Source organism: Hyaena hyaena, unplaced genomic scaffold, assembly GCF_003009895.1.
Source record: "Hyaena hyaena isolate Hyena2069 unplaced genomic scaffold, ASM300989v1 scaffold_103, whole genome shotgun sequence".
In the NCBI taxonomy this organism is placed as follows: domain Eukaryota; kingdom Metazoa; phylum Chordata; class Mammalia; order Carnivora; family Hyaenidae; genus Hyaena; species Hyaena hyaena.
In genome coordinates, this window is record NW_024080735.1 from 1,868,906 (window position 1) to 1,882,735 (window position 13,830).

Genomic DNA, 13,830 nt, shown 5'->3' on the forward strand with positions numbered 1-13,830 from the left:
CTATCTTTCTCAAAAATAAATAAACATTAAAAAAAACTGTAATGAAACATTTTATGATCACCTGGCATCCTGTGGGAGGCATTTTCCTCATTGTTGCATACGCTCTCATAATTGTCACTTAGACAGCCAGTAATACTCCCTCGCACTAACATGCTGTAGTACATGTAACCACACATGCACAATTACACGTGTTCATTCCTGCACACAGTCATGCAGGTAGCATCTGGCACATGGCCTGTGGCTTCCGTGGGTCCTTCTCAGAGTAAGTACATGGGAGCGATGCTGGTGGGCAGAAGTCTTTCTCGTACTGATTTGTCATTCTGGGTTAGGAAAATGAACTCTTCATCTCTAATATGAGTCTTAAGAAAACTGCGTCATCTGGCTGACTTTATGGTGATATTTTTTCCCATGCAGAACATTGTTTTTAAAGTATAACATTTGTAGAGCCTTTTAAAGAAGGCTTCAGGGCGTGGTATCAGAGAGAGGCTTTGCCCACTGATCACATATTACCAAAAGCACTCTCCTCCTTGCCTTCTAATTCTCTTAAGATTTCATTTTTATGTTTAAGCTTTCAATTGCTTTAAGCTTCATTTGCGTACACCAACTTGTAGTTTTTTCCCAGATGACTCATGATGTGTCTCTTCCAGTATCCGTCATTGAATAATCCATTCGTCACCCTCACTGACTTGAAATGGCACTTTGATATTTTATTTTATTCTATTTTATTTTATGTTATTTTCCTTTCCTTTCCTTTCCTTTCTTTTCTTTTCTTTTCTTTTCTTTTCTTTTATTTATTTTATTCTTGGACTATGTAGGCTTGATGTATCTGTAACTCTTGTGCCGGCACTATACTGTTTTAATTACATAACTTTTCCCCCAGGGATTTCTGAGGCTCACTGATACCTGTGTTAGCCTGGGAGCACAAAGACAATATTACCTTTACTTAACTTGTTGCCCAGATTGTGTGGCCGTGTTTTCGAAGCCTAGTTCTTTCCACATGGACCCTGTGGTCTTTGTTGTGAGCCCTGTAGCATCTGTGGGCACAGGGGGCTCCCGTGTTTCCTCAGCGGCAGCCCCGAAACCGGCTCGTTGCAGGAGCGGGGCTGCTCAGAGGCCTGTCAGTGGAAAGTAACAGTGTAGTTAGTGATCTGTTATGCAGGTAAAGCAATGTCCACACCCCTCCTCCATACCTGTATGAGACGCAGATGGATCAACCAGAGCACAGGGTTCGTGGGCCGTTCCTTTCCCATCTGTCCTGGAGTTTTCAGTTACAACGCTGCTCTCCAGAGTCCCTTTGTTACCCGCTTGGGTCACCACTAAGACAGCAGGCTACTTTGTCACCGTCCATATTCCTTGTGGAGTTCTCCCGGCATCCTGCTTGGTTTCTTAAGACTTGTCACACCACCCTGTGCGGTATGCGGGTTATGGTTTTGACAGTTGCGTGTCCACCCTCTGAGGTCCTTAGAGCGCCGCTCCGTCATGCCCGCGCTCCCCGGTCCTGCCCCTTTGTCCCTCCTGTACCTGCAGCCTCAGATCTGTTTTCTGTCTTTACAGCTCTGCCTTTTCCAGAGGTCATAAAAGTGGATAGGGAGGTAGCCTTTTGGGTCTGGCTTTTTTCACCTGGAAAGATGGATTTCAGATGCATCCGTCTTGCCGCATGAGATGGCAGGCTCACTCCTCTTCATCGCCGAGTTGTATTCTACCATCCGGGCGTCCCACGGTTTCTCTCTGCACTCAAGTCTGGCTCATTTCCAGTTTGGGGCAGTTATGAATAAAGTTGCTATGAACATTCGTACACAGATTTTTGGATGAATGTAAGATTTCTTTTTTCTTGATCTGATAACCGGGGGTGGGCTTGCTGGGTCCCCTGGTAGGTGCGTGTTTCATTGTAGGAGAGGGTAAAGTGGAGTTATTATTCTGACTTCTGCCAGTAATGTATAGAGTTCCAGTCACTCTGTATCCTTGTCACCAATTGGTACTGTCAGATTAAAAAACAGTGTAGCTGTTCTGATAGGTATGTGGTGGTGCCTCACTGTGGTTGTGATTTGTTTCCCAAACAACTAACATGGTTCATCTTCTCATGTGCTTATATACATATGCTTAGGTACATTTTTTGTGGTCAGATCTTTAGATCTTTTGCTAGTTGTTATTAGGATGTTTGTTTCCTTATTGTCAAGTTGTGAGCACTCTTTATATGCATCCTGCCTGGATACACGTCTTTTCTGAGATACAAGATCTGAAAACATTTTCCCCCAGCCTGTACTCATCTTTTCATTCTTTGTCACAGAGCGAACCTCTGAACTCTGATAAAGTATGGCTCACCAGTTTTTTTCTATTCTGGATTATGGTTTGTTACCTGCAAGCTCTCTAACTCAGTCCTACAGATGTTTCCTGTATTTTCTCTTAGAATATTAATAACGTTGTGCTTTATATTTAGGCATATGACTCATCTCGAGTTAATCTTTGCATAGTTTGTGATGTGTAGGTTGATGTTTTGATTTGTGTTGGTTGGTTGGTTGGTTTTTGCCCACGGACATCCAGTTTCTCGGCTAGTCTATGCACATACTGGTGGTGAGGCTTTGTCCCCCGTTCGTCACCTTGCTGTGCTGGTCTGATCCTCTCTACAAGGCATCACGTAGCACGGACATTACAACTATTTCTTCATGATTTTTCTCAGCTTCTATTTAATTATGCCTCGTCCCACCACTACCCAGTACTTGTGAGTGGTTCTGCTGTTTCCCTAATATTAAATCCAAACTTTTACACTGTCTGAACTTCCATTTATTTTTTTTATGTTTATTTTATTATTGAGATAGAAACAGAGCATGAGCGGGGGAGGGGCAGAGAGAGAGGGAGACACAGAATCTGAAGCAGGCTCCAGGCTCTGAGCTGTCAGCACAGAGCCCAACTCAGGGCTAAACCCATGAAATGTGAGATCATGACTTGAGCTGAAGTCGGACACTTAACCAACTGAGCCACCCAGGTGCCCCTGAACTTCCATTTATTGGTATAGAATACTCTCCAGCCCTCAGAATACATTAGCCTCAGTTTACAGTGGTTGTGGATGTCATGGATAATTTAAGGTGTTGCTCTCAGTGGGACATCTGAAAATGTTAACTTTTGAATTATGTATTTTAGCCAAGATTATTCCTCTTTGCCAAGATCCTCGCCTGTCTGTCTTTACTGAGTCGGTCTTAATTGTGAATTTACCTAATAAGACCGGAAGTGGAATTGCCTCTAAGAAAACAAGCAGGTGGCCAGATTGTCAGATCCTTTTTGAAATGGATCCTACTTACCAAGACCAAGTGAGTCTACAAACGACTTGTCTTAGGGAGACTCAGCCGGTCCTCAGACTAAAGGGATTTCTTGAAAACTTGAGGACCCTAACTTAGGACAGTTGAAGTGTCACTTCCACCTTCTCCCTCCATCTGTCCTGCTCATGTGCTTTCAGCTCATTTCTTCTTGTTTGTTTTTTCCAATTTCCCCTCTGAAAATGAGCTTTCTCTTTTATGGTTCCTGCATGATACTGACTTGCAGTCTATTGACCTGTGTTGGCCCCTACTCTCCCCTTACCATCTAGCTGGGTATTTTTGTGTCGACTTACAGGGGACTCTAATTGTCTTCGCTTGGGTCAAGTAATTCCTCGTCCGATAGCTGTGTCTCAGGTAAGGTCACACAGTCCATAGAAGTGCCCTGTGCAGGGCTGCGCACAGAGCATCTGTACTAAAGCGGGATGTCAAGTGAGGGAATAAATGATTGGTGTTTCTAGTCCATGGCTCAAAATAGCATGCTGATTATAAAGATAAATGGCCTGGTAAGCCTTTTCATAAACACCAAATATTTAAAAGGCCATCTTAATTTCCCTAAGTCTTACATTTCCAACATAGTTCTCTTTAGTTCCTGACAAAATGAAATCCACATAAAGCTATGATTTTAAATATTTTAACAGAACTATTAGCCCATTAGAGCACACGTTTTTTACTCTTAACATTCTGACTTTCTGACATTGTTATTTACAGATTGCTAGTCTTCTGACCATTATTGGTAACTCCATGGGCCTGGTTAGTGCTTACAGCTGCCAATTTATAAAGTACTGCTCCATGGTACAGAGGGCCAGAGTCATGGACGTGAAGATGTCTTCTCTGGAGGAATTAACTGCAGCACAGTTTAAAGCTATACTAGCCAAATTCAGAAACTATCTGAAACACATTGTTAATATGGTCATTGAGAAACGCATCGGTATTTTCAGTGTTACGAGTCTCGATTACCAGTCAGAATGCCTACCTTACATTGAGAATATCATACATCTGAGCCACAACCTCCTGCAATCTGTAACTGAAAACAAGAGCACAAATCTATTAGAAGTAAGTATTTTGAAAATGCCTGTTGCATGAGAATCTTTATGATTATTAGGTTATAATTTTAAAATACATACTTTAGAAGCATACACGATAAGTGTTATTCTCAGATATGTACTTGTTGCATTTGTTTGGGTCTTTGATCAGATGTCGTTTCCTCAGAGAAACCTCCTCCCCCGTCTGTAAACTTGCATGCTGCATTCCTTTCCCCCTTTTCCTGCCGGGAATCATGGCACGATTATAAATGTGAAAACGACACGATACCACTTCGTGTTTGCAGGGCCCGCTCTGGCTGCAGCGTGAAGAGTGATTCAGGTAGGACGAGACAGGAGGAGAGTGGCTCCTGGAACCTAGGGGAGAGGTGACGAGCGCTGGGACGAGGGCGGTCGCAGTGTGGAGTCGGGAGCAAAGGGGGTTGACATCTATTTAAGAGGGAGAACCGACAGCCTTTGGTGAGTGGCAGAACGTAGGAATAAGTGAATGACAGGAATTAATGATACTTTCAGCCTGGTGGTTAGGCAGCAGGGTGGACAGTGGGGCACCGGGGATAGCGGAGCCCAGTGCTTGCTTCACGGTGTCGTCCTCAGGGAGAGACGTGCACGTTGTGTGTCGGGAGTGTGTGTTTAAATGACCGGCATCCAGGGGGTCCTAGACGTCGTCAGGGTGAATGGGAGTGCGCCGGTTACATGCATGGTGAGGATGGAAGAGAGCCCCGACAGAAGCCTCCAGAACCCTGGTGTCTAGGAGGTTGTTAGAGGCAGAGGAGCCTGCAGGATAAGCAGAGGGATGGGGAAGCGAGGGCGTGTCTGCAGGAGGGAGTATTTAGCAGTTGTTAAAACCACCAAGAGTTTGTGGGGATTGCAGGTGTCCCTTAGGCGAGAGGGGCTGAGTGCTGCATATGGCAGGCTCCGTGGCCTCTGCATGACCACGGCCACCCTGAGACCCACAGAGTTCCTCTCTACTTCACTTAGGGCCCTGACTTAGGAATTCCCCGACAAGGATCTGAAAGCCAAAAACAGGCTTATTTAGCAACGGATTTCTCTGTCTCGTGCGAAAAGAAGCGTGAGCCCAGGCTGGTCCGATGGCTGCACGCAGCCGGGACCCAGCGTCCTCACCCTCCTGCTCGGCTCCCGTGCTGAGGGCTGCACTTGCACGTGGCTCACACTCTAGGCAGAGATAAGGGAGGTGGAAGCAGCAGTGTAGTGTGTGCGACCTCACTCCTCGGTGCCACAGCTGGTCCCCGGGCCCCTGAGGGTGCAGAAAGGCCGGTCGTCGGCTCACCCAGGCTCCTCTTCTCGGCAGCGGAAGGGGGCAGGCCAGATGGGGAACGGCTTGGATGTCGAGTCCACCAGCTCACAGCGTCTGCACAGTCGACGCCTGGCGGTTCACGCCTTTCCTCCCGTATGTCGACTTTTAGGAGGCACAGTAAATATTCCCACTCTTACCAAGGAAGAAATAGGACAAGGCAAAAAGAGATTGAGATGTTTCCTCCATTACTAAGAAGGAGAGGCTTGGAGAAAATGGCTTAGAGTTGTTTAACTGTCCCCAAACTGAAGCTCAGAATTAGGGAGAGACTTAGCGCACTCAGTACCAGCACCCCGGCCTGGCCCAGCCGTGAGCAGAGACGAGCACACAGGCTTCGTGGAGCAGGTTGGCTTGAGGGGAAGTGTGTGGGCTGAGCCTGTCGCTCCCTGCTCCCACACACCCCAGTCACAGGACTTGCCTCTGCTCTACCAGGACGTGGGTGCTTGGTGGTGGGACGCCAGAGGGCTAGGCGAGCAGGGCTCCCTCCTCACGGGACGCGGGAAGTAGGGGTGAGGGTCGGCCCCCCGCCACAGACGACCCTCCCTATCAAGTGCAACATGGCGCTTACTATTCTGCCGATCCATAAATGAAGACCAGGGTGCAGCCCCCGCCCCCACCGTGTAAGATGGTGAAGGTACAGGGTGACAATAATTAAAATTTTCCCTCTATAAAAATAGAAAATGAAGAAATAGCTAGCTTACGTGGTCTGAGCTAATGTCAAATCTTGCTGGACAGAAGTGACAAGAATTCGCTGCTTTGTCTGTAGAAGAGCTTCTGTGGTTGGTCAGTGTGGCAGCCTCTTGCTCCGAGCTCGGGGGAGACGACCTTGTCTGGTCCCCGCGGCCCCCAGTTATGCTGCAGGATGGCTCTCTGGGTTTACCATTCTGCATGACCTCATCCCATCCAAGCTGGGCCTTGAAGGTTGTGCTTGCCGGACACTGAGCAAGTATGGCAAGGGCATGAGTTAGGACACCTGGGTGTGCCTGAGGGATTGTCACTGACGACACGGCTTGGACTTTTCTTCTTTGAAAATTTTTTTCCTATTTGCTTCTGGCTAATTCCCCATAAATCTAGGTGTGATTTTTAAGCCTGAGAACTCTTTAGATATAGCTGCTGTCTGCTTTACACCTCCCCACCACCCCTGAAAGGATGGTTATGTGTGTGACCCTGTTTGGAACATGGACTTGGGGGGGGGTCACATACTTAATAGTCCGCCAGCACACTTGCTGCCAGTCACCTTGTCCCATCTTCTTCGGTGGTGGGGCTCGGTTATGGAAGAAGGGCTCTCATCGCCATCCTGCTAGGGCCACCGCCGTGAAGCCACCTCTTTAACAGAGAGCTCAGAGACAGCTAGCTGTCACCTCATACAGCCTTTGACCTGAAGAATGGGCAAGCCCGCTCTCTGCAGAAGTCAGAGAAGAATCTTCTTACCAGAGCTGCAGCCCCTCCAGCTCTGCCTGGCTTAGCGTAGCAAGGGTTCAGCACCTAGGATTTCAAGGAAAGTAATAAAAAAGGGACAGCACGTGATACAGATTCTTCCTCCTCTTTACCTAATGCCGCCGCTTTGCGTAGCACGTTAACTCAGGCCCAAGAAACAGCCGCACCAGCGTGACCAGCGTTGTGCCACCGCCCAACGCATCTTCCCGAAAGGAGCGGGTCCCTAGGCTCTCAGTGTTCTCAGCATCACAGCCCCCGGGGACTAGCATTTAAAAGACCGACAATAGCAAGGAACTAACTTCTGCTGCGCGCGCTTTGGATGAGTTTCAAAACTGTGTTGACCGAAAGCCAGACACAGAGGAGTACCTGCCAGTTGGTTCCGCGTATGTGTAACATGACAGATAGTTTGCCCGCAGCCACAGCAAGCAGAGGTGGCTTTCAGAGGCCGGGGCGGGAGGAGGTTGGGATGGGGGCCCAAGGGGTCCCAGGGCAACGAGAGTTTTCCATGGTTTGACTATGGAGGTGACTGCAGGGGTGCGTAACTGGCTGAAACTCATCCTAAGGCTCAGTTAGCGTCTTTGACATGTAAAATGTGTTTCACTTGAGTGTTTTTTTTTTTTTAAATCTTGGCCTTTCCATTTACTATTTGGAAGACCTTAGTTAATTAATGTTCTTATTCTCACTGTACCTCAGTTTCCTCATCTGTAAGTTGGGGATAATATTAGCAACTCACCTAGAGAGGTTGTAAGAGTCACATCAGGTACTGATTATAAAGCAGGTCTCTGCGGTTGGAAGAATCAGGGTTTTTTTGTTCCAGAAAACGTCCTGAGTTTTAGTTGTTTTAGGAAGCTGTTCTGAAAGGCCTCTCTGTTCATCCTCTCACGGCTCCCATGTGCTCCCTGGGGTGTGTTTGCTGTTTATTTATTCCTGAGGCGTTGGGAATCTTCCCTTGATGTGGTCAAGGAAATGCCCTTGTTCTGGTGAGAGCTGCTAATTTGATAGAATATTTTTTTATCAGAAATGAATTTTAAGAAATGTTCATTCTGCATCTATTGGAATAATCATGCAGACTTTTTCTTTCACCTTTTAATGTGGTTGTTACATTAATTGACTTTCTTAGGTCGCTCTTGCCTCCTAAGCGTGAGGCTTAGTGTGCCAGCATGTACGTGTACGTACAGGAGCATTTTTTCCATTTTTTGTAATCTTTATTTATCTTTGAAGGAGAGAGAGAGAGACAGAGTGCAAGCAGGGGAGGGGCAGAGAGAGAGGGAGACACAATCCGAAGCAGGCTCCGGACTCTGAGCTGTCAGCACAGAGCCGGACATGAGGCTAACAACCACCAAGTGCGGGGTCATGACCTGGGCTGAAGTCGGACCCTCAACTGACTGAGTCACCCAGGTGCCCCAGGGACATTATTTTTAAGACTTGCATTTATTCCCGTTCGTGAAATTGGTCTGTGACTTTCTTTTACCGTCCCTATCTGTCTTTGATATCAGTGTCGTAAAATGACATAAAGTAAGTTTGGGCATATCTCACCTTTTCCTGCCCTCTCTTGCACAAAACTGGAATTAAATTACCTGTTTCTCTGTGATACAAATCTGCACTTTAAAATGTTTCTTAATTCTGGCATTTAAATGCAACTTTTGGTTAGAGTCAAGATAGCTGTGTTTAGTTGGTCTTTTGTTTGGATCCATTTCAGTCAAATGCAGAAGGCATAAGCCTGTTACTATACTGTTACATTTTTTCTCCTCAAAACTGGAGATGAGGACACCAAGTTTTTTAAGGCAAAGGTACTTGCTTAGGGTCACACGGTTAGGAAATAACTGGAGCTGGGATTCAAACACAAGCCTCTCTGTAAAGCCTTTTCAGAGTTGGTGGGTTAGCAGTGCTTATCTCTGAGTGATGGCATCAGAGGGATTTTCTATTTTAAAAGCTTTTTTGTATTGATTGTTTTGTATGACCATCTATTTTATAATCGAAGACAATATAGTGCTTGAAAAATTAGAGACATACAGGCAATTAATTCAAGGCTGTGAAACAGACAATTGAAATGACATTGATTCCAAAATTATGCATGAGTATTCATCAAGAGCCCTGGAAACATGAGAAAAAATATGACAAAATTGTAATTTGCATATAGAAATGCCATTATTTTGAAAATTTCAAGGAATGATGTACACACACTCAGGAAAAGTGTTGACCTTCTGCATATAATTATACTGAATACTTCTAGTGGATAAAAATGGCATTTGGAATCATGCTTGGGGACTCGTAGCTCTGTAACTCACTACATTTTTGACGGTAGACTAACGAATCCTCTGAGACTCATTTCCTCCTGCATGAACGGGAGAAGATAACACCTAATGAACAAACACGCTATCAGGACCAGGTGGGACTACGTACATGCTCAAAATACGGTAGCAGGGCCGCCTGGGGGGCTCAGTCAGTTAAGCTTCCAACTTGAGCTCAGGTCATGATCTCATAGACTCTGGGTTTGAGCCCTGTGTTGGGCTCTGTTCTGACAGCTAGCTCAGAGCCTGGAGCCTGCTTTAGAATCTGTGTCTCCCTCTCTCTCTGCCCCTCTCCCACTTGTGCTCTGTCTCTTTTTCTCTCAAAAATAAACACTAAAATTTTTTTAAAAACCACAGTAGCCATGATCGATTATCCATATGGTAGCCATGGCCTTGCCATTGCTATTGTGTTTATTTCCTGAGAACAAAATTATTCATAATATAACTTCCTTTCTATCTTAGCACTTATTTTATGTGCAGGTACATTCGTGGTCCCTCTATTAACATAGAAAGGAGTTGAGCAAATCTGCTCTGGTATTTAAACACTGTCTAGAGTGGCATCTGGGTGACGTCTTCATTTTCTCGTGAAAGTAGAATTCCATAACATCATGACAGGTTCTGAAAGAGTAATCAGCCTTCTAAGGTAGCGAGCAGCCCTCCTGGAATTCAGATCGATGTGTTAACGGTCCAGGTGGTGGAGACGTCCCTGAGGAAGATGGAGTGTGATCCCACTGAAATTGAAGAGTTTGTGGAGCATTTTACCTTTCTGGAGGGGATCTGCTCGAAGTTGTCTGTGTTGGAGAAAGAGTACTCCAAGATCTCGCAGCTGCACTCTGTCATAAGGTCCTACCAGGTCCAGATTTCAGGAGAGCAGATTACCATCTACAAAATTATTCTCATGAAGTTTGGTCAGCTGAAGACCGCCATGAAGCTACGGGAGATGAATAAAGACGCCGCCATTGCTAAATTCAGAGACAGTCTGGAAGCGCACATCACTGGACTGCGAGTCGATGTCAGTAACTTGAAGGCCAAGGTCAGTGCGTGTTTCTCATCAAAAGTCAGCTGGCTCTTAGCGTCCTGGAGGCCTAAGCGTGTCGGCACTCGCTGTCTGCGGAATCTTAGGTGAATACTTTAACCCAAGTATTCTTAGCCTAGACTCCTCAGACAGAAGGTTTGTGAACCTCAGTGGAAAGAAACATTGCATGTCTGTTTTCACAAATGCGTGACTGACATTAGCATTTTCCTCAGTTATGGACGCACACAGATGACAACGCAAAGCGGTGACTCTGCCCGTAGGAGTCAGCGTTCTGCCACGGGAGGCCCCCGGCCCAGAGGGCTACACCTGTGACATCTGCCTGGGCCTCCTTCCAGGCCAGCGGTAGTGAGTGCTACAACTTGAGGCACTTAAGGAGAGCCAAGCACACAATAAACCCACTCACCGAGAGTCAGTGATGGTGTGGGCCGGGTGCTTCACCCCTGTACTGGCCCGCCAACAACAGTGAGACCTAAGGTGGTCCAGTAACCTGCTGAAGATTGTGCGGCACGTCAGAGCCGGGGCTTCAGGGACCGTGCTCGTGTGCGCCCCTCTGCCCCCAGTGCCCCCCCACCCCAGGGGCTTAGTCCCGTACCGACTCTGCCTCTGCTGCAGTGTTACTCATTGCAGTTATAGGCAGTTCCTCCACTGACCAGTAGTCTGTACTGTTTCACACAAACACAAGGAAGGTGAAACACATTCATCTTGAAACCACTTGATGCACACATCCCACCTGCAGTCTTTCAGGTATGACCAAGGGCACCTGGGGCTCAGTCCGTGAGGCCACTGCCTGGATTTTGGCTCAAGTCATGATCTCAAGTTTGTGGGATCGAGCCCCACATCAGGCTTTGTGCTGAGAGCATGAAGCCTGTTTGGGATTCTCTCCATCTCCACCCCTCCCGCTGCACACTTAATTTTTAATAAATTAAATAGTACTAGAAAGTTACAGGCCCTTACATAAGTGTCTGGTTTACACAATTCACGCTTGTTAAAGTGTACGAGACTGGACACCAATGGAGCCCAGGGTCTGTATTGCAGGGGGTCCGCACGACTGAGCGCTGAGCGGGGAAGTCTTTATTTTTTTAAGCACCTCTCAGCAAAGGAGAAACTCCAGTGGTCAAGCTTTATTGACTTTCAACTCCATGGAAACAGACTTTTAATTTAAATTTTTTATGTTTGTTTATTTTTGAAATAGCATAAGCAGGGGAGGGGCAGAGAGAGAGGGAGACACAGAATCTGAAGCAGGCTCCAGGCTCTGAGCCGTCAGCACAGAGCCCAATGTGGGGCTTGAACTCAGAAATGGCAAGATCATGACCTGAGCTGAAGTTGGACGCTTAACCAACTGAGCCACCCAGGAGTCCCTAAAAAAATAAAATCTTAAAAACAAAAATATAGTACAAAGTTAAACAGAATCAGAGAAAGGAAATGACCTCTGGAGTCAGCCGTACCCTGAAACTGCCACTTACCATTGGATGATGTGACAATTATTGATAACTTTAGAACTTTCCTGAAAAATTGTGAAAAATATTAACTACATCTCGGGATTGTTATATGGATTTAGTAAGTTAGGTAATGTGTTACTAAAACTAGCACAGTGCCCCAGAGAGGGAAGGAACATGACAAATTATCGCTATATAGTAATAATGATTAAATAATTAAGAGCCCTCCTAATGAACACACACAATTATAAATTAAGGACAGCCCTTACAGATGATCATTTATTAAAGCTTAGGTCACGTGCTAACCTGCTGTCAGTAGAACACGTCAGTGTCCCAGATGTACAGTCTCTTAGAATGTCTCCCTGCCATGTTTCAGATCAGAACCCCCATTCTGCTATGTGCTGGGACGCGCATGGCCACCGCTGTGGAGATGATGCGGACGCTAGCAGAGGAGGCGGCGGGTCTGGCACACAAAGCGAGCACCTACGCCAGCTTCCAGCACTGTTTCAGCGACTCCGAGGCCCACATGCACTCCCTCAACATGGACGATATCACACAGATCGTGCGTGCAGAGATTGCAGACATCGAGTGCGACCTGGCCTTGCGGAAGACGCTGTGGGACACGCAGAAGGAGTGGAGAACGCGCTTCGCAGAGTGGAGGAACAGACCTCTCCATGGGGTCGATATAGAATCCGTTCAGAGACACGTTTCAAAATGGATGCATGTAATCTCCACACTAGAGAAAGGTAAAAGCATCTTTTTCAAGCTTTCCCACCTAGAATTGCTCACAGTGAGCGGCCTCTGAGTCAGGAGGATTGTTGTCCTTGACCTTAACCTCTTTGCCTGTTCCCAAGTCCTGGCCGTTAGTGGCTGGAGAAGCCTCACAGGAGCATAGGGGCAGGAATCGTTTCCTGAAGCAAGAAAGAGATTAAAAATTGGTGGTAAATATATATTTTTCAAATGTTTTATTTATTTCTGAGAGAGAAAGAGAGACAGCATGAGCAGGGGAGGGTCAGAGAGAGGGGGAGACACAGAATCCCAAGCAGGCTCCAGGCTCTGAACTAGTGGTCAGCACAGAGCCCAATGTGGGGCTCGAACCCACGAACTGTGAGATGGTGACCTGAGCCAAAGTCGGACGCTTAACCAACTGAGCCACCCAGGCACCCCTATATATATTTTTTAAGTAATAACAATTTTGTGTATTCTTTAAAAGCTCTTTCCTGGGGCGCCTGGGTGGCTTAGTCGGTTAAGCGTCCGACTTTCGCTTAGGTCATGATCTCGCGGTTCGTGGGTTCGGGCCCCGCGTCGGGCTCTGTGCTGACTGACAGCTCAGAGCCTGGAGCCTGTTTCAGTCTGTGACTCCCTCTCTCTCTGACCCTCCCCTGCTCACGCTGTCTCTCGCTCCTGGAAATAAATAAAACATTAAAAAAAATAAATAAATAAAAAAATAAATAAAAGCTCTTTCCCTAGGTCGGACCACAGGCACTTGGCCACGACCGTGGCCTTGATGACACAGGCCCACCTGCATGTGGGGCATTAACCCAGGTGCTCACTGTTCTCGCCCACAGCCTCCCTCAGCCAGCGGGAGAAATAGCTGAAGTCACATTGAGAGCTGTCCCTTCTGCGAACCCTCACATCTGAAATCGCGCCAACACAGAGATGTTCCTGTCGGAGCGATTCTGTGAGGCCCGTCCTCTCGGCAAGGCGAGGGTCTCAGCCCCTGGCAAGAGCGCTTTCGCTTCTGAATCTCCTCCCTGACCCTCAGCTGCACTGCAAACTCTAACCTCCTCTCTGGAAAACACTGTACTTTGCCTGTTTTCGAAGTCTACAAGAAATAGAACAACATCATGAAACATTTAGAAAAGAAAAAAGCTGGGGACATCTCCCACCGTGTCGCTGCTGTGACGTGACACTCACTCTGTGAATCCTTCCCCAGCTTTGTGCTGCCCCTGCCCCAGCAGAAGGCC

General features: G+C 46.9%; 1 protein-coding gene across 1 annotated transcript in view; it reads left to right on the forward strand.

The window, feature by feature from the left end:
- Positions 1–13,830, forward strand: part of DNAH14 (dynein axonemal heavy chain 14) — a 293,617-nt gene that overhangs the window by 68,382 nt on the left and 211,405 nt on the right. The window contains exons 15-18 of the mRNA XM_039235797.1: positions 3,139–3,305; positions 4,020–4,364; positions 10,083–10,424; positions 12,240–12,609. Coding sequence (XP_039091728.1) covers positions 3,139–3,305; positions 4,020–4,364; positions 10,083–10,424; positions 12,240–12,609 — 1,224 coding nt within the window. The remainder of the gene's footprint in view (positions 1–3,138; positions 3,306–4,019; positions 4,365–10,082; positions 10,425–12,239; positions 12,610–13,830) is intronic.